The sequence below is a fragment of the Gracilinanus agilis genome, chromosome 2 (assembly GCF_016433145.1).
Source record: "Gracilinanus agilis isolate LMUSP501 chromosome 2, AgileGrace, whole genome shotgun sequence".
Classification (NCBI taxonomy): Eukaryota; Metazoa; Chordata; class Mammalia; order Didelphimorphia; family Didelphidae; genus Gracilinanus; species Gracilinanus agilis.
Genome location: NC_058131.1, coordinates 158,631,167 through 158,658,348, shown reverse-complemented (window position 1 = coordinate 158,658,348; position 27,182 = coordinate 158,631,167). Strand labels below are relative to the sequence as shown.

Here is a 27,182-nt window from a genome sequence, read left to right as displayed (position 1 = left end):
TGAGAGGCAGAGAATGTGTGTGTGTGTGAGAGAGAGAGAAAGAGAGAGAGAGAGAGAGAGAGAGAGAGAGAGAGAGAGAGAGAGAGAAGAAAAGGGAAAGGGAAAGGGAAAGGGAGACTGAGAGAGAGAAACTCCTTAAGCAGCAGAACCCAAGGCCCTGGGGAAAGGGTGAGAAGGGTTGCTAGCCCCAGGAAAAGCCTGGTGGGAGTTTCCAAAAGAGAAATGAAGGGGGAAGGGAGAGCCCGCTGCCGGCTTTGACAAGTCCATTAAATTTTAAAGTGGTTCTGCCTCCGTGCATGCTGGGAAGGGGTGGGGACCTGGCTGAGCCTTCATCTTCTCTCAGCTGTTTGCAGTTCTGTTGCCACCGCTGCGCTAGAAAGGAGAGGGCGGGATAGAGCAGGGGAGGAGGGCAAGAACCTTGTGAAACTATCCTCTCCTTTGGGAAAAACCAGAGGGACCCCACCCATGGTCCTGAAGGAAGAGGGTACCTCTTCCTCCACTCAGATGCCTCTCTTGGAGGTGAGAGCCTGATGGAGCGGCCCCCTCCTCCCAGCCTTGATGGGACCCTTGCCCCCTCCTCTTCCACTTTTCCGGTTTCCCAGTCTTCTCCTCGATGCCAGGCTTCATCTTTTCCTCTGATGTTGGCCTGGCACCCACCACTCCTTACCAGGACAGCTTTGCCCTCCACCCCCTCCCCATCCTTTTGCACAGCAAAGTTGCTCAGGGACTTGGTGAAGCCCAGCTCCTTCTTTCCCCAGTGGAAGAGGCTGCCTTGAGTTAAATTAGTTCTTTTCTTATGCCCTTGGGAACATGATTTAGAGAGCAGCCCTGACAAGGCCAGGTCTTTTCTCCCAGGTCCCAATTAATGGATTCTGACATGGATTATGAGAGGCCAAACGTAGAGACCATCAAGTGCGTCGTGGTCGGGGACAACGCAGTCGGCAAGACCAGGCTCATCTGTGCCCGTGCCTGCAATGCCACCCTCACCCAATACCAGCTGCTTGCCACCCATGTGCCCACAGTCTGGGCCATCGACCAGTACCGGGTGTGCCAAGAGGTAAGAGGTGCAAGGGGAGGGGCCCGCGTCTACACTCCTGTGGGCTTGGGGCAAAGGTTCCTGGCGGATCTCACAGTGCGGCTCCCCCACCAGGGGCGCCAAGAGTCTGAGACCTTCCTAAGAGAGTCACCCAGGAGTGTGATCAGTTCAGAATTACATGGTCTTGCGGTAGGGGCATAGTACGGAGATTTAGCATCAATTTTCCATTTAACCCTTCCTAATCAAGCGGTTGGTCACCCAACTCTAACTTGGAATAGTTCCAACCTGGGGAACTCATTACCATAGGAAGGCAGTCATTCCAGAAGGGTACAGTTTGAATTGTTCAGAGAACGTGTCTTAGGCGCTGTCAGATTTGGCTTTCTGTAACTTCCACTTACTTTCTGGCCCTCGTTCTGTCCTCTGGAGCCACCCGGAATACATGGAATGCATCTTCCCCAGGACAGCCCTCAAATCATACGAGTCCGCTTCCCATCCCTCCTTAATGGCCTTTCTTCTCCGTGTTTGTTGTTGTTCAGTCAGTCCAGGCCTCTCCGACTCTCCATAACCCCCCCTGGGGGTTTTCTCGGCCGAGATGCTGGAGCAGTTGGCCATTTCCTTCTCCGGCTCATTTTACAGATGAGGCACCAAGGCAGATAAGGCGAAGCGGCTGTGCCCAGAGTCACATAGCTAGGAAGTGTCTGAGGTTGGGTTTGAACTCATGAAGATGAGTCTTCCTGATCCCGAGCCTGGCTCGCTCTCCACTGTGCCACCCAGCTTCCCCCCACGTAGCTTCTCCATGTTAAACATCCCTAGTTCCTTCATCCATTCTTCTTATATGGCATTCTTCTTATAACAACTCATTGTTCTGCAGGCATTCTCCAGTTTGCCAATATCTTTCCTAATCAAGGTTTCCCCAAACGGAGTGAGATGTCCCAAATGGGATCTTTAAAAAAAACACAGCCCTTACCTTCTATCTTAGAACTGATATGATTCTAAGGCAAAAGAGCCATAAGGGCTAGGCATGAATTTAGGGTTAAGTGACTTGCCCAGGGTCACACAGCTAGGTAATGTCTGAGGCCACATTTGAACCTAGATTGTTCTGTCTCTAGGCCTGGCACTCTATTTACTGTGCTACCTAGATCCCCCAAATACGGTCTTAATAGGCTAAGTATAATAGGACTTTGACTTCTGTCACTTGAAACATTATCCTTCTGTTAATTCAGTTTATGATTAAAAAGAGGCATTGAGGCCTGGTGGATAGAGAGCTGTCCATAAAGTTAGAAGGCCCAAGTTTGAACTCTACCTCACATAGACACTGGCTTTTTGACCTGTCTATAACATGGGAAACTCTTATAAGATCATAAATTGTGGAACAACTTATGATCTGTATTGATAGAGGTAATTTTCTCCTTCTTTCATACCTATCAGATCACAGAATGGAGATTAATTTTGTTGATTGCCATGTCTTACTGTGACTCTTTGAATTTAACAATCCACTAAAATGCCCACTTCTTGTTTTTTTTAATGTGGCTTGTTAACCAGCTACAATTCTCTTGTTCCATAATTATTCAGTTGACTTTTTGAACCCATGTGCCAAACTTTTACATTTATCACATTATTTTTCTATATCTTGATTCTGTTATCTAATGTATTAACTATTATTTCCAGTTCTGTATTATTTACATATTTGTTAGTTCTGCCACTGTTGTTTTCATTGAGTCATTCATAAAATACATTAAATAGAAGAGTCAAGGAGAATTCTGTGGTCTTCCCTAAAGACTTCAGCTTGATGTTGATTTAATGACCTTTGATTGATTCACCTAAGTCTACTCTCATGCAAACCACATTTCTTCATCTTACCTGTAAAGCTAAGCAGGGGAGACTATATCAAAATTATTGCCAAATCCAGAAACATTGTCTTTACAATATTTAGCTCATAAGTCCAGGGCAGGTATTCTTAATGTATTTTGTGACATGGACCTTCTTGCAGTCTGGTGAAGCCTATGGACCTCTTCTCAGAATAATGTTTTAAATCAGTGAAGGAAATCTTAAGTTTCAGTTAGAGGTTAGTAAAATATAGATGCAATTGTTTTTCCCATTCAAGTTTATGGACCCACTGAAATCTCTCCAGACTCCTTAGGGAACTCCAAGTTAAGAACAGTAAGAACACCTGCTCCAGGGGGCAGCTGGGTAGTTCAGTGGTTAGAGAACCAGGCCTGGAGAAGGATGGTCCTAGGTTCAAAAGTGACCCTGGGCAACCTACTTAGCCCCCATTGCCTAATTCTTACTATTCTTCTGCCTTAGAACCAATGCATAGTATTGATTCTAAAAGAGAAGTAAGAGAAATTAAGGAAAAGAAAAGAAAAGAAAAAAGAAAGGAAAAAAACACCTGGGCTAGTGTGGCATATTCTTAGTGAACTTATGGTTGCTCCCAGTCATTAGCATTTTCTTTTTGTAAATGTTCACAAAATAGTGCCTAATAATCACTGCTTTCTTTTCTTAAAATAAATTTTATTGGTGCTTTTTATATCACTAAAATTTCTCCCAGCATCCCTTCTCCCCTCTCCCAAAGAGCCATCCCATGTAACAAATATTTTTAAGATGTAAAAAGAAAAAGAAATGTAACCCACCCCTACCCCACCCCCCAGCAAATCACTTCTAAAATTTTAAATCCATAAGTACAACAAGGCTGCAAAACTGCTTACTACCACTACCTCCAACATCCCCAGATACAGGTGAAACCAGTTTAAAATGTTATTGGGAAATACTTAACAAGATAAATAAAAATACAATAGAATGTAAATGATGTTAATAAGTGGTTTTCTAGCCAATATGCAGTCCTCATAATAGAGGTTTAGTGGTTTCCCTTTCTATTTGGGTTTGATATTGATATACAGTTCCATGTTTGAAAAGTGCTGGATTTGCCCATAAATTTGTCTTCTAGTGCCTTTTTTGCTATCCCATAATTCTTTAATGATCCTTGCCAGCAGTTCCTTAATTGTATCCCTAAATTTTTCCTAGTACCCTGGGATGTCACTGACCCAGCAATTTGAACTGATTTAGAGACACTAGATGCTCCCTTAATTGTTTCCACACCAGTCTGACTCTCAGACCCTCTCTACTAGCATTTATTTTTCTCTTCTCAGTCTGGAAATCCTCTCTGACAGAGAAATTGGAAGCAAAATAGCCATTGAGTAGTTACATTTTCACTTTGTCATCTCTTAAATATTACAGCATCCTTCCCAACTGCTGGCCGAACTCCTCCTTGTTCTTTTTGCACCTAAACATACTCTTTCAGAATTTTTTGGGTCATACTCAGCAATTTTTTTGCAAGTCTCAGCTCATTCTGGACCTTCGCCTTTCTGCTACCATTCTTACAGGACCTTGCCAAGGTTCTGTTTTTTTCCTTGATTATGTGCCTATTGCAACTATTATTTTTACCATTATTTAAAAATCTGAGCTAAGCAAAAGCATCTTGGGAAGCCAAATTGGTCTCTTTAGAACTCTTCCTCTTTTCCTCAACCTTTTTAGTTAGCATATCATCCTGTATGTTTTTCTGTCCTTTTGCTTAAAAACCCTTGCCTTCTGTCTTAGTACCAATTCTTTTTTTTTCTTTTTTTCCTAATTTTAAACCCTTACCTTCCTTCTTAGAATCAATACTTTGTATTAGTTCCAAGGCAGAAGAGCAGTAAGGGCTAGGCAAGGGAGTTAAGTGATTTGCCCAGGGTCACACAGCTAGGAAGTGTCTAAGATCAGATTTAAATCCTAGACACCCCCACCCCAACCCTGGTGTCCTAACTTGACTCTCAATCCACTGAGCCACGTAGCTGCCTCCCACAAGCATTTATTAAGCATCCCCTATGTGCACAGCACTGAGTTAAGTGCTAGGAATACAAAGAAAGACAAAAATGGTCCCTATCCTCATGGAGCTCATAATCTTTGGAGGTGAACAACAAGTAAACAACTATCTACATACATATATTGACAGGATAACTACAAGGTAATACCTGGGGAGAGGAGGAGACGCAGCAAGGTGGAACAATGGATAGAGAACTAGTTTTGGAGATGGGAGGTCCTGGGTTCAAATCTGGCCTCAGATACTTCCTAGCTGTATGATCCAGGGCAAGTCACTTAACCCTAATTGCCTAGCCCATGCCATTCTTCTGCTTTGTAACTGCTACTTAGTGTTGATTCTAAGATAGAAGGTAAAGGTTTTTATTTTTAAAAAAAGGGAGGATTGGGAAAGGCTTCTTAGAAAAATGAGATTTTTGCTAAAAACTTGAGGGAAGTTAGGAGGTAGAGACAGGGAGGGAAAGAGCATTCCAGGCATGGAGGACAGCCAGTGAAAAGGTGCCACAAATGATGTGGAAGCCTTTTTGGGCGCCATGATAATCCTGTTATACTTGCTTCTTCATGGGAGACTTTGAACCCTCCTTCCATTTGGCTGTAGCTTCTCCATGCCTTCCCTTTCCTTCCTATCTGTCTTTTCTTTGAATTCTTGGAAACCTTACTTGATATCATTTGTGCAGATGAGATTAAAGACCCTCCTTTGCCAGCGTACAGTCCAAGATGATATGGTCACTTTCTCCCAAGGTTCCTCTAGCTTTCACTTCAGCTGGGTCTTCCTTGTTGGGCTGGATCGAGTTCAGAAGAGCAATCTCCTTTGTTCCTTCTTCCTTCTTAAAGCTGAGGCAACCAAGTGGTGTATAGTTTAGATACTGGGTCCCGTGTCAGGAAAACCTGAGCTCAAATTCAGACTTAGACACTGCTCGTTGTGGGACCAAGGACAAATCACTTAACCTCAGTTTACCTGAGTTTCCTCATCTCTAAAAGGGAGACAATAACAACATTTATTTCCTGGGGTCGTTATGAAAAAAATAAAATGAGATAATGTTTGTAAAAGTTCTTTGTAAAAGTACTGTATAAATGTATATACTATATAAAATAAAATATAGTGTATAAATGCAAGCTATCGTTATGAAATTGGTGATGAGGAATAGAGATGTACCTAGAATATATATAGCAATTGGGAGTCTTGTCAAGAACCCTAAGTTTTGGAGGCCTTTTTATATTTGGAACTGCAAGGAAGCAGCTGAGAGTGAAGAAGAAGGGATGAACATAAAAAATTGTGGGTGTCAGTGGTAATAAAAAAGCCTTTGGCCCATGCATACAATGGGGAAGTAAAAAGAATCAGGACTGGATAGCTGGCAAGAGTACTCTCTTTTCAGTCTTTTCTTAGGACTTTTACAGGTTTCTTTCCTTGTAAAGGTTGCCCTGGGTATTCATTTTCCCCTTATAGAAATGTTGAGGCGTTAGGGACTCAGTCTGCTTTATTCAGGACCAGCCCCCCTCCTAGGGTCCTCAAGCTGATTTATAGATGGATTCTAGACAGAGATTTTTTTCCCATCCCTCTTGAAGGTGCTGGAACGCTCCCGGGATGTAGTAGATGATGTCAGCGTGTCCCTTCGTCTCTGGGACACCTTTGGAGACCACCACAAAGACCGGCGCTTTGCTTACGGGAGGTAGGACCAGCCCCTGGCTGCCTGCAGGGAGCCAGGTGGGTGGGTTTTTCCCCCTTCCCTGGGGAAGGGGGGACTTGAGTCACTGGGCACCCTCAAGCCCAGTGACTGTTCCAAGGAGAGGGGAGGGACTCTATTGTCAGAGCCCTAGGAGGGAAAGTGTGTCTGGGTACTCATATCTGGTGTTCCTGTTATAGAGAGGCCCCCAGATATTCTTTTTTGTACAGGGCTCAAATTTCTCTGCTCGTTGCATTTGTGCTTGTATGCATGCCTGTGTTAAGCTGTCTTTATTCCTGGGAAGGATGATCCCCTCACAGCACCCACTTCTTTGTCATCCTCACCCCCAGATCCGATGTTGTGGTTCTTTGCTTCTCCATTGCTAACCCCAATTCCCTGCACCATGTCAAGACCATGTGGTACCCAGAAATCAAGCACTTTTGTCCACGGGCTCCTGTTATCTTAGTTGGATGCCAGCTGGACCTACGCTACGCCGACTTGGAAGCCGTCAATAGGGCCAGGCGCCCTTTGGCCAGGTAGGGGACCTGGAGCTGTCTGGTATGGGAGAACAGTGGTGCCAGCTTCAGGGACTTTTTCCTCTGAAAAGAGGACTAAAAGAGGCAGCCTCAAAAAGAACAAGAGAAATAAATTATTTTTTAAAAAAAGAAAGAATCAAGAGAGGGGAAGCAGTCGAGGGAGAAGAGAAAGAGGACTAGAAATGGAGGCCAGAGGAGGAAATTTCTCACCCCAGGTGAGAAATCGAGGGGAAGACTGATGGTCCCTCTGCTTCACCCTATAAGGCCTTTACCTCTGTATCCCCTTGCTATCAGCTGGAGTTGTAAGCTAAGGCTTTTCCCAGTCCAGTTTTGCTTTCATTCATTTAATAAATGTTTTTATTGAGCCAGCATCGTGTTAACATGTTAGGGGTCATGGGGAATAAAAAAGATCAAGATGTATTTTTTGCCTCAAAGACCGGAAAGTCTAGTTGGGGAAATCAGGATTAAACACCTCTAAACTAAATAACAATTTGTAGCAGTCAGTGGTGAGATATAGGTGCTGAGTGTCCCAGGGAAAAGGAAAGAGCTTTGGGCTAGCAGGACCAGGGAGCACTTCAAAGTGGGGGATGCCAAGTTAATTTTAACATATTAAGTTTAGGTGGGATTTGGGATGAACCTTAAGGGAATGGATAGAATTTAGATTGATCAAGAGGAGAGGGAAGGGGGCAGCTAGGTGACTCAGTAGATATAGAACCAGGCCTGGAAAAGGGAGTCCCGGGTTCAAATCTTTCCTCAGATACTTCCTAGCTGTGTGACCCTGGACAGTCATTTATTGCTTAGCCCCTTCTGCTTTTCTGCCTTGGAACCAATACATAATATTGATTCCAAGATGGAAGGTAAGAGTTTAAAAAAAAAAAAAAAAAAAGAGGAGAGAGGAAGTGCTTGAATAAAGACTCCAAGTGAAGGGGTCATCATGGCCTAAGTAGGATTCTGTGGGAGGGCCAGCTAACTGGATCTGGACCTTGAGTAGACTTCCTTGGCCTTGGAGATGGGTTTTGGGGAGAAGCTCCCCCCTCCTTTCTTCTATCACAACCCAGTTTTTTCTCACTCAGGCCCATCAAGCCAAATGAAATCCTGCCTCCTGAGAAGGGCAGGGAGGTAGCCAAGGAGCTGGGCATCCCCTACTATGAGACCAGCGTGGTAGCGCAATTTGGCATCAAAGACGTCTTTGACAATGCCATCCGGGCAGCCCTCATTTCCCGCCGTCACCTGCAGTTCTGGAAATCTCACCTACGAAATGTCCAGCGCCCCCTGCTCCAGGCTCCGTTCCTCCCCCCTAAGCCTCCACCCCCCATCATTGTGGTCCCAGACCCCCCTTCCACCAGTGAGGAGTGTCCTGCCCACCTCCTGGAGGACCCTCTCTGTGCGGACGTCATCCTGGTGCTGCAAGAGCGGGTGCGCATCTTTGCCCACAAAATCTACCTCTCCACCTCCTCCTCCAAGTTCTATGACCTGTTCCTCATGGACCTGAGTGAAGGAGAGCTGGGGGGGTCCTCCGGGTCAGGGGGCCCCCGCTTAGAGGAACCTCCAGGTCCCCCTGACCACCACCACCACCATCACCACCACCACCACCACGGGAGGGACTTCTTGCTGCGGGCAGCCAGCTTTGACGTGTGCGAGAGCACAGATGAGGGTGGGGGTCCCGGCCCGGCGGGGCTCCGCGCTTCCACCAGCGACGGGATCCTTCGGGGCAACGGGGCCGGCTACCTGCTCGGTCGTGGCCGGGTGCTCTCGTCCTGGAGCCGAGCATTCGTGAGCATCCAGGAAGAGATGGCGGACGACCCCCTCACCTACAAGTCACGGCTCATGGTGGTGGTGAAGATGGACGCTTCGATCCAGCCTGGACCCTTCCGGGCCGTGCTCAAGTATTTGTACACCGGCGAACTGGACGAGAACGAACGGGACCTCATGCACATCGCCCACATCGCCGAACTGCTCGAAGTGTTTGATCTGCGCATGATGGTTGCCAACATCCTCAACCACGAGGCCTTCATGAACCAAGAGATCACTAAGGCCTTCCACGTCCGCAGGACCAACCGGGTCAAGGAGTGTCTAGCCAAAGGCACATTTTCAGGTAGGTGGTGGCTCGGTGGACAGAGAGCCAGGCCCAGAGATGGGGTGTTCTGGGTTCCAGTGTGACCTCCGATGCTTCCTCACTGGGCAAGCCCCTTAACCTTAGCTGCCTAGCCCTTACTACCCTTCTGCCTTGGCACCAGTACTTCGCATCCATCGTAAGACAAAAACTCTTACCTGAGCAGAGCCCTCCTTCCCCTGTGTCCTGAACACCTCCTAACTCTCCAGAGGCTATGCGACTCCTGTCTGATGGCACCAGTCCTAGAATTTTCTCTCTCATTTCCTGCCCTTCAGCATCTCCCCTCTCTGGAAAGGGAGAAGGCCTACGACAAGGAAGAGTTTTGCAATTCAGGACCCGAGACACGAGTTTCTCATGCCTTGGATCATTGTATTATCCAATCCCTAGCCCTTGTCCTAAAAGAACCATGGGGTCCTTGGGCTGAGAGCTTGGGTACCATGGAGGTAGGGAGCAATGAAGTAGCCTTGATCTTGGAGGAAATGCAGCTTTCAAGAGAGGCTGTGATTTACCGGCAAATTCTATTCTGGCAGCCTTAGAAAGGATTTCTTTTGTTTTAAGATTAAATTTTATTTATTTTCAATTGAACATCTACCTTCTTTCCATCACACCTCCTTCTCTCATTCTCCTGTTAAGAATGCAAGTACATTATAAACATATATAATAAAGCAAAACAAATTCTTGCATTTGGCCATGTTCAAAATACATACATACATATATATATATATACATATATATATATCTCAGTTGGTCCCGAGTCCATCCCCTTTTCATCTGGAAGTGAGTAGCATTTTTCATTCTGAGCTTTTTGCTGGGTCATTGTATTGACCAGAGTTCTCAAGACTTTCCAAGCTGGTTGTTGCCTTTGCAGTATTGTAGTTGTATAAATTATTCTCTGGGCTCTGCTTCCTACTGTCTTGGTTTATACACGTCTCCTGGCTTCTCTGAGATGGCTTTCTCTGTTTCCCTTGCTTTCGTCCCCTGCAGATGTGACCTTCATTCTGGATGATGGGACCATCAGTGCCCACAAGCCGCTGCTGATCTCCAGCTGTGACTGGATGGCTGCCATGTTTGGGGGGCCATTTGTGGAAAGCTCAACAAGAGAGGTGAGGATTTATAGATGAGGTATGAAGGAGAGAAGAGGAGATAGGCTCCTATCTCACCTGTGACTTCAACTAGCAAGTATTTTATTTTTAAAACCTTACTTTCTGTCCTGGTAATGACTGACATAATGGTAAGGGTTAGGCAAAAGGGGTTAAGTGACTTGCCCAGGATCACACAGCTAAGAAGAATCTGAGGTCAGATTTGAACCCAGATTCTCCTAAGTAAGTATTCATTAAATATCTGCTCTATGTCCACATTGGGCTAGGTAGAAAGTCCCTTAAGGAGTTAACAATCTAATACTCTACTAAGACAGAGACATATGAAACAATTTGAGGAATCTTAGTGTATCAAAAATAGAAATAATCCCTTTTGCCCTTATACCTATCCCTCTTTCCAAATTCCCTATTTCTCTTTTTTTTTTTTCCAAACCCTTAACTTCTGTGTATTGGCTCCTAGGTAGAAGAGTGGTAAGGGTGGGCAATGGGGGTCAAGTGACTTGCCCAGGGTCACCCAGCTGGGAAGTGTCTGAGGCTGGATTTGAACCTAGGACCTCCCGTCTCTAGGCCTGACTCTCAATCCACTGAGCTACCCAGCCGCCCCTTCCTATTTCTCTTGATGGTATCCCTAGTTTTCTAGTTAGCCACACCTGAAACTTTAATGGCTTTTGATTCTTTTCTTTCTCTGATCTCTTGCATCCATTTAGACTCTAAGTCCTATCTGTTCTTCTTTGGAAATGTGTTTTGCAGCCATTTTTTTTTCTATCTCCTAAAATACCACCTTAGTTTGGGTTAGTCTCCTGTATTATTACAGCAGCTTCCTAGCTGGTCTCCCTGCCTTCTCTCTCTTCTCTTCACATCATTTTCCACATCTGCTATCAAACTAATCTTCCCAAAGCCATAGTTGGATTTTTTTCTCATTTCAGAAACCTTCCCTAATTGACAGGGCCTGCTCCAGACTCATTCCTGGCATTTTAGACCCTCTTCCAGCCCCATGTGCCCTTCTTCTGCAGCCCTGGCTCAAGCCCTGTGTTCCAGTCAGGCTAGTGTCCTCAGGCTTGAAGTTAACCCTTTGCTTCTAAGAATAATTGTATTTATATAGAAATTTGCAATTTATACCGCAGCCCTATAAATGAAGAAGTGGTGTGGATATTTTTACATCTAAAAAGGAAACTGAGGCTTTGAGCTGGGAGGGAGCAGAAATTGTGAAGTTCTCATATTACTATGAAGTGCCAAGATTTGCAAGGCTTTTTTTTGTTTTGTTTGTGTTTTTTGCTGTTATTATTACAACCCCCCTGTAAGGTAGGTACAGGTATTATCATCCTCATTTTACAGATGAAGAAACCAAGGCAGAGGATGCAAAGCAAGGAGGAATGACTAACAAAATGGATAGCAATCAAGATCCGCCCCAAAATCTTGGCAGCCTACAATGTTGGGCTGAAAATGTATTAAGATGAAATTTAAGAGAGATGAGGGTAGGGGACAGCGAGGTGGCGCAGTGGGTTGAGAGCTAGACCTAAAAATGGGAGGTCTTAGGTTCAGATATGACCTCAGACACTTCCTAGCTGTGTGACCCTGGGCAAGTCACTTCACCCCCATTTCCCAGCCCTTACTGCTCTTCTGCCTTGGAACCAATACGCAGTATTGATTCTAAAACAGAAGGTAAGGGTTTAAAAAAAAAAAAGGAGCTATCAGGGTAAAATCCAACACTTGGGTCTGAAAAATTGGCTTCAGAAGTAGAAGATGGGGGAGGTATGGTTAGACAGAAGTTTGTCTGAGAAAAGATCTGGGTGTTATAGTAGATGGCAGAACTCAATATGAGTCATCAGAGTGAGATGGCTGCCAGAAAATAAAGTTAATTTTATCTCGGGCTGCATTAAGAGGGACATCACTTCCAGGAATAAGGAAGTGACCATGCATGTGGTCTCCCCTCCATCCCCCTCCTCTGTACCCCAATAACAATGTCATATATCCTATTTATTTATTTTTTTTGTTTGTTTATTAAACCCTTAACTTTTGTGTATTGGCTCATAGGTGGAAGAGTGGTAAGGGTGGGCAAGTGACTTGCCCAGAGTCACACAGCTAGGAAGTGTCTGAGGCCGGATTTGAACCTGAGACCTCCTTTCTCTAGGCCTGACTCTCAAATCCACTGAGCTACCCAGCTGCTCCTATCCTATTTATTTTGATACTTGACTCGAGCTGATCTTCTTGTCTCCATCTCTCCTTGAGGTTTTGGAACTAAAAGGAGGTTTTCCAAAAAGTCCTATTGGCCAGTAAGACTTAAAGCTATGACCTTCACATGAAGGAAGGCTTAAGATGTAGTCTGAGGTGCTTAGAGGTAAAGGCAGAGGTATTCCAAGAGGCAACCAGGGAAGCTGCAGGATGCTTGGGTCTTCAGACAACAGCATGAATAGAGAGGGAGTCAGCAGTATCCCCACAAAGGGCCAACCTCAGACTTGGCACATCTAGGTTCTGCCAGGCTCTTATCTCTCTTCCTACTGCACGTGGCAGATACTAAAGGGCCCTTTGTCTCCTTCATACCACTATGACTCCCTGACACAGATTAGGGCTGTGTGTTTTATGGGGTGGGAGCAGGTTGTCACCCAAGCATATCTCATCGGTTTCCCATCTTCAGTGTCACAGAAAGGGATACACCATGAATAGTTCTAGACTTTGGGAAGTCCTTGCTATATAAGCATGGCCCATGGGAAGTCTGCTGAAGTTTCCAGAAAAGGGCAGAAGAATATGAGTAAGGAAGAAGGGGGCCATGTCTAGTACCTACTGCCATCTAGCCCCATGAATCACAGAGAAACCAGGTTGGGTTTTTATTTTTATTATCATGGAAAACATACTTCCACATTGGTCACTGTGGTAAGAGCACACTCATACATAACGAAAACCCCCCCAATAAAACCATAAATACACTGGTGTGAAAGATAGTATACTTTGATCTTCATCCAACTCCAACAGTTTTTCCTCTGGAGGTGGATAGCACTTTTTGCCAGAACTGTCCTAGGTCATTCCATTGCTGATAGTAGCCAAGTCTATCACTGTTGATCATTCCACAATATTGCTGTTACTATGTACAGTATTCTCCCAGTTCTGCTTATTTCACTCTGCATCAGTTCCCACAGATCTTTCCAGCTTTTCTGAAATCATCCTGCTTATCATTTCTTGTAGCACAATAGCATTCCATCACCCACACATACCACAATTTGTTCAGCATTCCCCAGTGGATGGACATCCCCTCAATTTCCAATTCTTTGCCACCACGAAAAGAGCTGCTATAAATATTTTTGTACAAGTAGGTCCTTTCCCTTTTTTTTTTTTTTTTACTGCCTCTTTGGGATACAGACTTAGAAGTGGTATTATTGGATCAAAGAATATATGCCGTTTTGGGACTATTGTAGTGAGCTGTAACTAGCATTTCACATGCATGTATTCTATCACCCCAACTGGTTCCTTGAAGACAGAGACGGTGGCTTATATTTCTTTTGTATTCTCTACCACATCAAACCACAGCTGGGTACACAGATGTTCTATAAAGACATGAGAGGCAAAGAAAATAATTCAAGACACTAAACAATCAAATGTTAGGTTATATGGTAGAGACTAGAGGTGCCACAGATAATGTGGGCAAGAGCTATAATTATATCTAACATTTGGCTTCTCTAAAAAAAATTCACTTATTAATTTATTTACCTATTCACTTATTTATTTATTTGCCTATTCATCTGTTTATTTATTTATTTATTTATTAGCCCTTAACTTCTGTGTATTGGCTCCTTGGTGGAAGAATGGTAAGGGTGGGTAATGGGGGTTAAGTGACTTGCCCAGGGTCACACAGCTGGGAAGTGGCTGAGGCCAGCTTTGAACCTAGGACCTCCTGTCTCTAGGCCTGACTCTCAATCCGCTGAGCTACCCAGCTGCCCCGAATTTTGCTTATTTAATAGCCAATGAAATAATTGTGGAAGGCTTCATAGTAGGGCTTGATCTGGACTTCAGGGGATGAGTTGGACAAGCTTGTATGGGCCAAGGGGCAGGAGAAAGGACTGTGGGAAGGGCCTACAACTTTGCTCCACATTCTGCTCAGGAAGCTGACCCTACTCCAGGATTCTAGCTAGTTCCTCACATAGCCTGGAAGTGTTCTCTGATGAGAAAGCATTTTCAGTTGCTGCACAACTCTAAAGTGATCTCATGGGCCAAGAGCCATAGCATCCAAAGCCAGAGGAAGAATCCAGCTGGCACCAGATTCACCTTTCCTTGTTCTCTGTTCCTTGCAATAGGCAAGAGGCAAGCAGAGCTGGTGATGGAAGGCTTCAGTGTCCAAAGGTCTCCAAAGCTTATGAATTAGAGGAGGAGGAGGAGGAGGAAGAAGCTGGAGGGGGGGTCAAAGTACAGGCTTCTGAGCAGATGGGAATCTCAAAGGGAACTTCTTGTGCCATTTTCAAATAGAGTCTTTTTCAAGACCTCCATTTAGAGATAGATCTTTGGGGTGCCATGGAAGGAGAGGGCATACAAGGGAGCAATCAAGTCAAGTTTTTATTAATTAGCTACCATGTGCCAGGGGGCATACTAAGAAAAGCCAAAGGTGGTCCTTGATGTCTAATTGGGGAGACAACATATAGACAGCTATGTACTTACAAGATAGATACAGGATAAAATGGAGATAATCATCAGAAGGAAGGCACTGGAATTAAGAGGGAGTGGGATGGGCAGCTGGACAGCTCAGTGGATTGAGAGTCAGGCCTAGACGGGAGGTCCTAGGTTCAAATCCGGCCTCAGACACTTCCCAGCTGTGTGACCCTGGGCAAGTCACTTGACTCCCATTGCCTACCCTTACCACTCTTCCACCAAAGAGTCAATACACAGAAGTTAAGGGTTTAAAAAAAAAAAAAAAAGAGGGAATGGGAGCAGGGCAGCTGGGTGACTCAGTGGATTGAAAGAGATACCCTAGCTGTATCTGGGCGAATCACTTAACCCCCATTGCCTAGCCCTTACCACTCTTCTGCCTTGGAACCAATACACAGGATTGATCTTAAGATGGAAGGTAAGGGTCAAAAAAAAAAGTGGGGGGTGATTGATTGGGAGAGGCTTTTTGCAGAAGGTGAGACTTGGGCTGAGCAGCAGGAAGTCAGGTGCTCCTCACAACAGAGCCTCATCATGTTTGGTCTCCTCCACCTCCCCAGGTCATGTTTCCTTACACCAGTAAGAGCTGTATGCGGGCTGTGCTGGAATACCTCTACACGGGCATGTTCAGTGCTAGCCCTGACCTGGACGACATGAAGCTGATCATCCTGGCTAACCGGCTGTGTTTGCCTCACCTGGTGGCCCTCACAGGTATGCTGGGATGTCAAGGACTCTCCCCAGGAGAAGAATCTGAAGAGCTTTCTATCCGCTCTCCCTTCTTCCTCTCGTGTTGTGGCACAAGAATGTCTTGGACTATGTGTGTTTTGTTGAGTTGTTTCAGAGGTATCAACTCTTCATAATCCCATTTTGGGGGGGTTTCTTGGCAAAGATACTGGAGTTTTGGGCCATTTCTTACTCCAGTTCATTTGATAGATAGGAAATGGAGGCAAACAGGGTTAAGTGACTTGCCCAGGCTCACGCAACTAGTAAGTGTCTGAGGCTGGATTAGAACTCACAAGATGAGTCTTCCTGACTTCAAGTCCAGGGCTCTATCCACTGAGCCACCTAGCTACCATAGCACCAGGCGTGTTAGTTTATATGAATTGGGTGATGATGCTTGTCATGGTCGTAGATCGGAATTTTCAAAATCAGAACTATAATTTCTCACTATGATTGTAGTTCTGGTAGCTGCTACAAGGTGAGGAGTAGTATTTGGATGTATTTGGTCTATGGACGCATCCTTTTATAACAGCTATACTTTTGGCCGGCCAACTGAGTAAAAAAAAAATATAGTAGTGCTGCCTAGTATTTATAAAGTGCTTTGTGAATATTATCTCATTTGATTCTCACAAAGTTAGGTACTAGAAATGTCTGTATTTTACAGCTGAAAAAGGTTACATGACTTGCCTTGGGTCATTAGAAAGTATCTTAGGTAGGATTTGAACTTAGGTCTTTCTTAGCCCAATGTTATATCCACTGGGCCACCTAGATGTCTCAATTTTGCATTTTCTATAAAAATAGAATTTATTCAAATGGATGACAAACATTTACTAGGACCTAATTGCTTTTTTAAAGAAGATGCTGTTAATCCAGTGTAATGGACTTTGCTACTAGTAGCAATGCAACAAGCCAGGACACTCATATAGAATGGGAAAGAATGCTAACCACATTGAGAGAAAGAACTGTGGGAGTAGAAATGCAAAAGAAGAACATATGACATCAATTATCACATGTATATATAGGTATGTGATTTGGAGTTTAGGCTTTAAAAAAATCACTCTTTAGCAAAAATGAATAATATGGAAATAGGTATCAAGTGACAACATTTTGTACAACCCCATGAAATCGCTTGTTGGCTCTGGGAGGAGGGAGGGAAGAAGGGAGGAAAAGAAAATGAATCATGGAAACATGGAAAAATATTTAAAATAAATGAATAAAATTAAAAAAATTAAAAATAACAAAAGATATAAATAAAAAATGTAAAAATATAAATGTAAGAAAAAAGATGCTGTTAAAATTTAGAACAAGATTTAAAGAAACATAACTACTGAGGCATAATGAAGTATATTGCTCACTACTTTTTAGCTATTATGACATAATACTGGTTTCTCCCAAGTTTGAGTAGATTTCCCCTGACTTTTTTTTTTGCTTATGAAAGTTTGTTCTTGGCTCTGGGACCCCATCTACTTTTGCCAGGGATCTAAGTAGCCTTTCTCCTGTTCTAGCTATTTAAGAGCATGTGCCTCATGGATAATGTGGGAATTTGTAGGTGTAAGAATATAAATTTTAGGGTTTTGACTTAATGTGAGAATTCTGTAGTAATGTTGTAGTTGCTGATTTAAAGATATTATAACTTAAGTCAAAAATGACTTTAGTAGCTTTATTTACAAAGAGGTAGAAAGAGTGAAAATGGAAAAATGTAGCTAAAGAGACAGATTTTTAACAAGCCTATTAGCCCTTCTCCAGTGAAGTGAGGCTCAGCCCCACAGGGGCTTCCTCATGTCCGGTGATGTCTTCAGCTAGAGTTCCACCAATGCAGCCTCCTCCAAAGCCAAGGCAGGAATCTCCAGAACCAATCTCTCCAGAAGCCAGTAAAGGAAGGCCAACTACTCACCCACCCAAGACAAACTCCAAAGGAGAAGACTGAAGGCCAAGTCCCAAGGCAAAGTCCTTCAACACCAAAGTCCAAAGGAAGAGATCCAGGAGCAGTCCTCCAAGAAGCAGTCCAAGAGTCAAGATTGAAGGTCCCTTGGACAGGAAATTCAGGACTTTTTATAGTCCTTTTTCCATGCCACTTCCTATCCCTTCCTTCACTTTACAGGAACCAATTGCAGTCTTTCAATTTGCCTAGCACTGTCCAGGGGCAGGGCAGCAGCCTCTGGAGTTGTCACCCATTTTAGCAAGTGACTTGCAAATTCTCTTACTTAGTGTTAAGTAGGGGTGCTTAAGATTTTGATTGATTAATTTAAAAGTTGCTGATTGATAGACAAAGAAAGTTTGATTCACTCTGCACATAGGAGTATTTGTCTATGCATTCAGTGCCCTGACTGATCCCTTTGCTGTTTGTGTTACAGAACAATACACGGTGACTGGGCTGATGGAAGCCACGCAGATGATGGTAGACATAGATGGAGATGTCCTTGTGTTCCTGGAACTGGCTCAGGTAGCTGGGACTGGGACAGTACTAATTACTCAGCACTCTGCTGCTGAATTGGGGCCATCTATGCAAAAGGTACTGAGAGCTGGTAGAGTGGCAGAAAGGAAGCAAACCCAAAGGTCCCTATCTGGTCCTTCTCCTGAGCCCATGCACTCAATTATGCTTGGCCCGCAGCAGAAAAGCCCTCCTGGAGGTAGGATAGACAGGGGTGACTAGGGCTGAATCTGGAAGTCTTGATGGCTAGGAGGCAGGGCCCCTCACCTTGGAAGGGGAGGCAGATGGCTTATACAGTGTGTCCTAGAAATAGCTTGCCCCCAAACAGGGCCTGAAATACACCCATCGGCATCCGATGTGCCATGCCAGCCCACACCAGCCAGTAACATCTCGGTGTATATTAAATGGGTCTCTTTACAGTTTGATAACCAATTTAAGTGCGGTGGTGAAGAGAAGGAAGAGAGTGATTGAGAATATAAGACATACCTGGGGAAGGCAGGCCTAGATCATTGAGGCAGGACGCTTGGTAGTACATACCATGCAGTGAAATCAAGGTGATTTTTGCCCAAGATAGGGAGCCCTCAAGGTGATTGTGGAGGAGGGCAGGGAGCAGATATCCCTTGATCCCTTTGTCCAGAAGCCTTATTTTTGAAGACAGTCCCAAGTGTGAGTGAGGAAACCATCTGGTATTCTAGTATCTGGTAAAAATTATTGTTGCATTCTGTTCCATTTCCAGTTTCATTGTGCATACCAGTTGGCCGACTGGTGTCTCCATCACATTTGCACCAACTACAACAACGTATGCCGGAAGTTCCCCCGGGATATGAAGGCCATGTCTCCAGGTGAATGCTTTAGGTCCCAGTTCACTCCAACCTTGTCCCTGCTCTGTAACCTAAGGGCCACTAAATTCTTGCCCAAGCCTCTAGTCTGGTCCTAGGAATACTGGAAAATAACAGCCCACTCTAATCATAATCATAATCATAATAGTTAGCATTTATATAGTGTTTACTGAGAGCCAAGTACTGTGTTTTGTTTTGTTTTTTCATTTTATTTTTAATTTTTTTTCCATAGTTACATGATTCTTATCTCCCTTCCTTCTTCCGTCCCCACTCCCAGAGCAGACAATTTCACAGGGTTATCCATATATTATCACTCAAATCCTATTTCTATATTATTCATTTTTGTAATAGAATAATATTTTAAAACCAAAACCCCAAATCCTATATCCATATACATAAGTGATAAATCATATGGCTTCTTCTGGATTTCTTCTCCCACAGTTCTTTCTCTAGAGGTGGATAGCATTCTTTTTATAAGTCCCTCAGAGTCATCTTGGATCATTGTTTTGTCATTAGTAACAAATTCTATCACAGTTGCTTGTCCCAAAATGTTTCATTTACTGTGTATAATGTTCTCCTATTCTGCTTATTTTACTCCACATCATTTCATGGAGGTCTTTCCAGTTTTTATAGAAATCAAGCAGTTCATCATTCCTTATAGTACAATAGTATCACCATCATATACCACAATTTGTTCAACCATTCCCCAATCAAGGGACATCCCCTCATTTTCTAATTTTTTGCTACCACAAAAAGCATAGCAATACATGTTTTTGTACAACTAGATCCTTTCCTACTTTTTAAAATCTCTTTGGAATATAAACCTAGTTAGTAGTGGTATTGCTGGATCAAAGGACATAGATTCTTTTAAAGCCTTTGGGCATAATTACAAATTCAGGCCCTGTGTTAAGCACTTTGTAATTATTATCTCTTAATCCTCACTAAAGGTAGGAAAACTGAGGCAAACAAATGACTTGCCCAAGGTTATATAGTTAGTGTCTTAGTCTGGGTTTGAACTTGGGTCTTCTTATAGTCCAGGCCCAGTGCTCTATCCATGGAGCCACCTTAGAACACTGGCTATGAGGTACCAAGGGGTCATTGGATCCTGGAATTCCGAGTTGGAAGGAACTTTTGAGATCTTCAAATCTAGGAGCTACCATCTCTGGATTGAGCTGGTCTGCTTGTGCTAGGCAGATGGCAGGGTCTGGGACCCCTTCCATATTGCAAGACTGTAGCCCAATCCAAGCCAGGGGCTCTTGGGGTATTCATGAAAAGACCTCCCCTAGGAAGGGGAAGCCGGAAGGTGAAACAAACTGGAAAAGAAGGGCAAGAGATGAAGGCATAGCCTGGGATAGGGGCAATTAAGGTAGGAAATAAACATTCTAGTCTGAGTTGGTCATAAGTACTTTTATACTGGTATTCTGCCCAGGATGGTATAGTTTAGAAAGAGCATAGAATTTTGATGCCTGAAGAACTGGCTTCAAATCAGATTTTCTATGTCACCTTGGACAAGCTATTTCTCCACTCTGAGCCTTGGTTTTCTCATCTTCAAGATGAAGGAGTTAAACTAGGTGACCTGCCCAAGGTCCCTTCCAGCTCTAAATTCTAGAATCAGTTTAGACCTTTAATTTTACCAATGAAGTCCAAAGTTAGATGATTTACCCAAGTAAGCAGTAAAGAAGTAGGATTTGAATTTAAGTCTTCAAATTCCAGAACCAACACTTAAATTATTTTTAAAAGTTTTCTCCCCAATTGCAAGTAAAAATAATTTTTAGCATTTTAAAAAACATTTTTTTGAATTCCAAATTCTTTCCCTTCCCACTCTCCCCTCCCTAAGATGTTATGCAATCTGATAAGAGATTTTACATGTGCAATCATGTGAAACATTACATTAGTCATTTTGCGAAGAGATCTCAAACAATAAAAAAGAAGAAAGTAAAAGCGTATGTTTTAGTCCGCATTCAGACTCTGCATCAGTCCTTTCTGGGGAGGCAGATGGCATTTTTCATCATGAGTCTTTGAGATTGCCTTGGATCACTGTATTCCTGAGCATAGCTCAGGTCAGTCACCGTTGATCATAGCACAATATTGCTGATACTGTGTAGAGTTCTCCTGGTTCTGCTCACTTCACTTTGGATCAGTTCATTTAAGTCTTTTCAGGTTTTTCTAAAATCATCCTGCTCATCATTTCTTATGGTATTCCATGACAATCATATAGCACAGCTTGTTTGGCCATTCTCCATTTGATGGACATCCCCTCTATTTCCAGTACTTTGCTACCACAAAAAAGAGCTGCTATAAATACTTTTTGCACAAATAGATCCTTTCCCCTTTTTCAGCTCTCTTTGGGATACAGACCTAGTAGGCCCACACTCTTTCTAGTATATCTTGTTGTCTCCAGATGATAGTAGTCTGAAAAGAGTCAGGAACCAAGGTTCCAGCCTGCCACAAATTAGCTATTTGTGTGGTACTGGGGAAGTCACATTCCTTCCCTGGGCTTCAGTTTCCTTATATCCCCTCTGTTTGCTAATGAGAAAACCAAGGCACTTGCCCACAGTCACAAAGCTGTTAAGTATCCAAGGCAGGATTCAAACCTGAATCTTCCTTACTGGAAACCTGGCATCCTTGCCAGTCTGCTTCCCAAAGCATCCTTTGAGGCCAAAGCATAGACCTGCTCAATGAAGCCTTCACTGGTTGCCCAGCTTGGAATCACTCTTATCCTCTTCTGAACAATGGTGTCTGTTACTTATATTCTACTTTACATATAGTGTTTATGTTTTCTCCTAGACTAACAACTTCCTCTAGTCAGGGATTGTGTCTGTTAATCAATCATTTTCTTCACAGTGTCAGTTACATCCCCAGGAGGCAGTGAATAAATAGTTATTGATCTCCTGGGAACCTTGAAGGAGTATGTTTAGATGTTAGCTGTCTCCTGGCTTTCCTTATTCTAACCCAAGTCCATTATGTTCTCCAGAAAACCAAGAATACTTTGAGAAGCACCGGTGGCCACCTGTCTGGTACCTCAAAGAGGAAGATCACTACCAGCGGGCCCGGAAAGAGCGAGAGAAGGAGGACTACCTCCATTTGAAGCGGCAGCCTAAACGGAGATGGCTCTTCTGGAATGGCCCCTCTTCTCCTTCCTCTTCTGCAGCCTCCTCTTCATCTCCCTCCTCTTCCTCAGCCGTAGTTTGAAAGCTGCCTCAACCCTCCCGGGACGACCCCATTGTTATCCCCTCCTATCCACCTGCCCCAAGCCCCTCGGTCCTCCTTTATCTGCATTTCCACCCCTCTCCCCTCACCAGGGACAAGAGGACCTGATCAATTAGGCCCATGAGGGTGGAGCAGATAACACCAGCCAAACCATCTCAATGGAAGAAAGACCAGGCTCTGGTGAGAGGCATGGAGACTAGCTGAGGATGGAAAGGAGCCACAGCTTCCCAGGACTCCCCACATGAGGCATCAGGGAAAGCTAGCACCTCAGTTATCCATCCTCTTTCTTCCTATTTGGAAATTTGGAGCTCTAGTTGTGGCTGGAGATCCATGAGCCAAGGCAATCCAAGACATCTGGGTTTACAGGCAGTTGTGATTTTCGTAGAGGGTTTATTTTTTGATTGGGGAAGAGGGTCCCAAATTCCTTGGTGAGCGAGAGAACAAGGTTTCTCCCAGAACTGACTGTTTTCCCAAAGGACTTGGAGTTCATAAATGCATTGGGGAAAAATTTCACTTGGGGCCAAGTCAAGCACCCACCCATCCCCTCATTTGTAAAGCAGTGTAGGAATTGTCCTCACTCCGTCACTAGAGCTGCTCCTCTTGAAGAGTGTCAATGAAAAGGAAGATGGTGGGAGAGCCAAGAGAGCCTTCTCCCTACCCATCACCTAGGTATCTTAGAGGTGGTTTTGTAAGTTCTTAGCATCTGAACAGAGCTGTTCAGAGCTCCCCAGGCTAGAAATGGTGATGCCAATGAGAGACTGGCACCCTGCTCACCTTCTTCCACAAGACCTAGAGAAAACTGTGTCACTGGATAGAAACCAATAGGTAGGAGTGAGTAGGACAGGAAGAAAAAAAGAGGAGTGAGATTCTGTGTTCCACAACTACCCATTCATAGGACTTTGAGCTAGAAGGGGCCATAGAGATGATCTAGTCCAACATTTTACAAGTGAGGAAAATTGGGGCCTAGGGAATTTAGGTGACTTATCTAAGGTCACCCACGTTTGTGGTAGAGCTAGTATTCAAACCCAAGTAGTCTGCCACTATACCATACCCTTCTCAACCTCTTGTCAGAGCCCTGCTTTTTGGGGGGTGGGGTGGGGGGAGGCAGATAAAAGGGAAATTACAACAAGGGGAGACAAGAATGGCAAAAAAAAGTCTCCCCATAAGTCCCCCACAAACTATAGAATGGAAAGCAGAAAAAAATATTTATTTCATATTTAGCCAAACAAAAGCTGCTTAAGTCAAGGGAAAAGGGCACTGGGGAAGAAAGGGAAGATTGGGTTATGAGAACAGCTCCACATCCCATTCTCCATGTGGAAAGGGATTCATCTCTATTATCTAGAGAGCCCTGAGGTCACTGACTGGAGTGATTCACATGGGCTCTGGGGGGAACGCTTGGCCCTTTGAGGCCAGGTGATTGACACTTATGTCTATAATGGCTTCCATGTCCTCCCTGTCTGACCTTTTGGTTTTCCCTACCCTAAGAGTGAAGGTCACATACCTGGTCTTTACTGGGTGGTATCATGGGGTATTTAGTGGGTTGGGGGTATTTTGGAGTTTCTATTTAGAGGAGACATCACCATCATCACCCCCAATTTGGAAGAATGAAAAATAGTATCATAATTAAGACAGGAAACCACCCTTTTGAGAAATAGGGCAAAATTGTGTTTCTAGGGAAGGAAAGGGTGTGATAATAGCATCTGCAGCCCCCATGGGGCAAAAGGAGGGCTGGCAAAAGCTCCTTTCTAAATATAATTTTCCCTGCCCCTTTCCTTAGTAGCCTTTCTTTTGGCTAATCTTTTTGGTAGCTGTAAGTTCTAAATAGGGGCCTGAGGGTAGGTCAGGACCCTTCAGAAATTGCCCCTTCTGATATCTAGGTCCTGGGTTGCACAGAGCTGATACGATGTCAGAGTCCAGAAAAATGCTGAGAGGCTGGACTGACCAGCCTGTTTGATTTATTGTAGAGCAAGCCTTGTCCCAAATGAACAGTGAAAACTGGGGGGACTACCAGAGCTCAGTTTTCCATGTATACTATCTACCCAGGGCCCCTTTCCCAAGCTGACTGGTCACCTTGGTGATGTTCTGCCCTCCACTGGCCACTCTCTTCCCTAGATGCCCAGGCACAGGGGGATCAGGCTGGTGCTACGTCAATAAATGCTGCTTTACCCTTAGTTTTTAAAAGAGGGCACTTAGAGGGTGTGGTGGGTACAAGCCTCCCTACATAGGCAAAAAGGAGAAGTTGGGGGTGAGATGTGTCAGGGAGGTTTCCAGAGAGTTGGCAGATCTGTGTTTGGAGTAAGAGGAAGTGGGAGTCAGTTGAGGGAGAAAAAGAGACATCCAGTCAAGTGATTGGAGTTTCCTGATTGGAAAAACAACTTCTTCCTTTTTTTCAAAGGCTCTTTTCCTAGGTAAGCCTAGAAGGAAAAGAGGGAAACAGACATAACGCCCAATGAAGGACAGTTACTCCCTCAGGGATCCCTCTCCCCTTCTCCCCTGCTGTGTCCTCAGAGCCAATTTCTATCACCTTCTGGTCCAGTTTGTGGCCTGGGGTGCCAACCCAGCTGAACCAGCCCTTAGAGGGTGGACAAACTCTGACCCCTAGCAGCAAAGCAGATATACCTCTTTGCTGGGGGAAGAGATGGAGACATTGCCCTCACATCTCCACGGGCTTTCAGATGAATTCAAAGAGCTGGCAAGAGTTCACGCAACTCACCCATGCGGGGCATGGATGACTGAATTACAGAAGAAAAGGAGGACTGATGCTACTCATTGGGAGGTGGGAGGGAAGGAGGAGAAAAAAACAACACCCTCTTTTTATACAAGGTTTCATATTTAATTTGATCATAAATTCATAAATACATGACTATTTTGTACAACAATGCCATTGTTGCTGTGCCTTGCTCTTCCAAATGACGTTAAGCTTCCTGGGCTGGTTCTGAGATAGAAAAAGAAATATCTTCCTTCTATTTATTAGTAACAAAGCATTTTGCCATCCTGTCTTAAGAAAAGGATCCCCTTTTGTAGATGAGGGGATTAACTCAGCTAACTCACAGTTATCTGGAAGAATTGAAATTCACAGTATTTCCCAGCTGAGCAGCAGAACATGATTTCAAATTTCTCTGCAAAAAAACCCAGCTTAGTGGTGTGCACCCTTTGGGGGGAGGGGGTTGCACCTAGCACCTCTGGCTATCATCTAGCTGGGGGAGACAGGCTAGGTAAGCATGGTAAACAGAAGATCCACCCAGGGCTTATCATAGGCATATAAAGAGATTATTTAAAAACTTTAAAAAAAAAAACCCTTATTGCTAAAAAAAAAAAAATGAACATTCTTGTATTACACAATAATGACCAGACGATCTATAGCCAGAAAACAGGCTGCTCAAACGGTCTAGCCCAGCTCTATAAATTGAGAAGTTATACCATATACATACATACACACACACACACACACACATATATATATATAAAATACTAGTTCAAAGTGCAGGAAAAGTAGGGTTGATAAGATAATTGAATGCTGGTTAAAGCTAAATATAACATGGTTTGTCTAGATCCTCCTTTTTCTCAGGGGAAAAAGGTATTCATGCTTATCAGACCACAGCAAAATAATACTTATTGAATTTTTTTTTAATTTAAAAAATTTTTAAAAGCCCTTACTTTCTGTCTTAGAATCAATACTGTGGGGGCAGCTGGGTAGCTCAGTGGAGTGAGAGTCAGGCCTAGAGACGGGAGGTCCCAGGTTCAAAGTTGGCCTCAGACACTTCCCAGCTGTGTGACCCTGGGCAAGTCACTTGACCCCCATTGCCCACCCTTACCACTCTTCCACCAAGGAGCCAATACACAGAAGTTAAGGGTTAAAAAAAAAAAGAAAAAAGAATCAATACTGTGTTTTGGTTCCAGGGCAGAGGAGTGGTAAAGGATAGGTGGTAGGGGTTAAGTGACTCGCCCAGGGTCACCCAGCTAGGAACCCAGGAGTTCCCATCTCTAGGCCTAGCTCTTAATCCACTGAGCCACCCAGCTGCCCCTTTATTGAGCTTTTAAAAAAACACTTATATGATTTTTTTGTAGCAGCTTTCAAAGTGCATTCAAAAACGTTATCTCCTAGCAGCTCTACAAATGGGGTAAAAGAAAGTCCCCATTTCACAAATGCAAAAGCTAATAAGTTAATAGAAATCACTTGCCTGGGATCATACAAATGAAAGAGGACCTGAACATTTTTTTTAACCCTTTTTTTTTAAACCCTTACCTTCTATCTATATATTGGTTCTAAGCAATGGGGGACAAATGACTTGCCCAGAGTCACACAGCTAGGAAGTGTCGAGTCCAAATTTGAACCCAGGACCTCCCATCTCTAGGCCTGGCTCTCAATCCACCATGCAACCCAGCTGCCCCCTAAATGTTTGACTACAGTCATCATTCTTTCCACTACAAAGGAGTGGATTTAAAACAAAATAAAACACTTTTTCTAATTTACCTTTTAAAATTTTAAATAGAAATAAATAGAATTTTTAAAATTATTGGTTTCAAGGCAGAAGAATGATAAGGGGTTAAGTTGCTTGTCCAGGATCACACAGCTAGGAAGTGTGTGAAATCTGAACCCAGGACATCCTGTCTCCAGGCCTGGCTCTCTATCCACAGAGCCACCTAGCTGCCCCCAATGACTATATTTTAAGACTTGAACACTAGCAAGGGTTACACATGAGCAACACATTAAATTACTAATAGACTTTGTTATTTAAATTAAATTAAATAGTAAGATCCTCAGGCTCTGCAAAAATATAAAAGTATAAAAATGTAAACAGATATGAAAAATTCCTAACCATCAGAATGTGGCAGGACTTTAGGAAGTGGAAGGCAAATGTTTCCTTCTCAAGAGAAACTATGCTTCAACCCTTTCCTTTTAATGTTTTATACAAAGTAGTTTGGGGCATCTTGGTCTAAGAGTAAAGTGACCAAAAGTTAAGAAAACAGTTCCTTCAGAGCCCCGCACACCTCTATCACCTTGGAGCCACTAGACCCTAGGGCAGTGATGGTAAAGCTTTTAGAGACTGAGGG

General features: G+C 43.9%; 1 protein-coding gene across 1 annotated transcript; it reads left to right on the top strand.

Annotated features, from left to right (window-relative positions):
- The first annotated feature begins 859 nt into the window (after nt 1–859).
- Nucleotides 860–25,006, top strand: RHOBTB2 (Rho related BTB domain containing 2). Its single transcript, XM_044663476.1, has 9 exons — nt 860–1,057; nt 6,455–6,558; nt 6,903–7,088; nt 8,162–9,183; nt 10,186–10,304; nt 15,488–15,638; nt 18,002–18,090; nt 18,815–18,920; nt 21,892–25,006. The coding sequence occupies exons 1-9, from the start codon at nt 866–868 to the stop codon at nt 22,107–22,109; spliced, it is 2,187 nt and encodes a 728-aa protein (XP_044519411.1). The 5' UTR covers nt 860–865; the 3' UTR covers nt 22,110–25,006.
- The last annotated feature ends 2,176 nt before the right edge of the window (nt 25,007–27,182 follow it).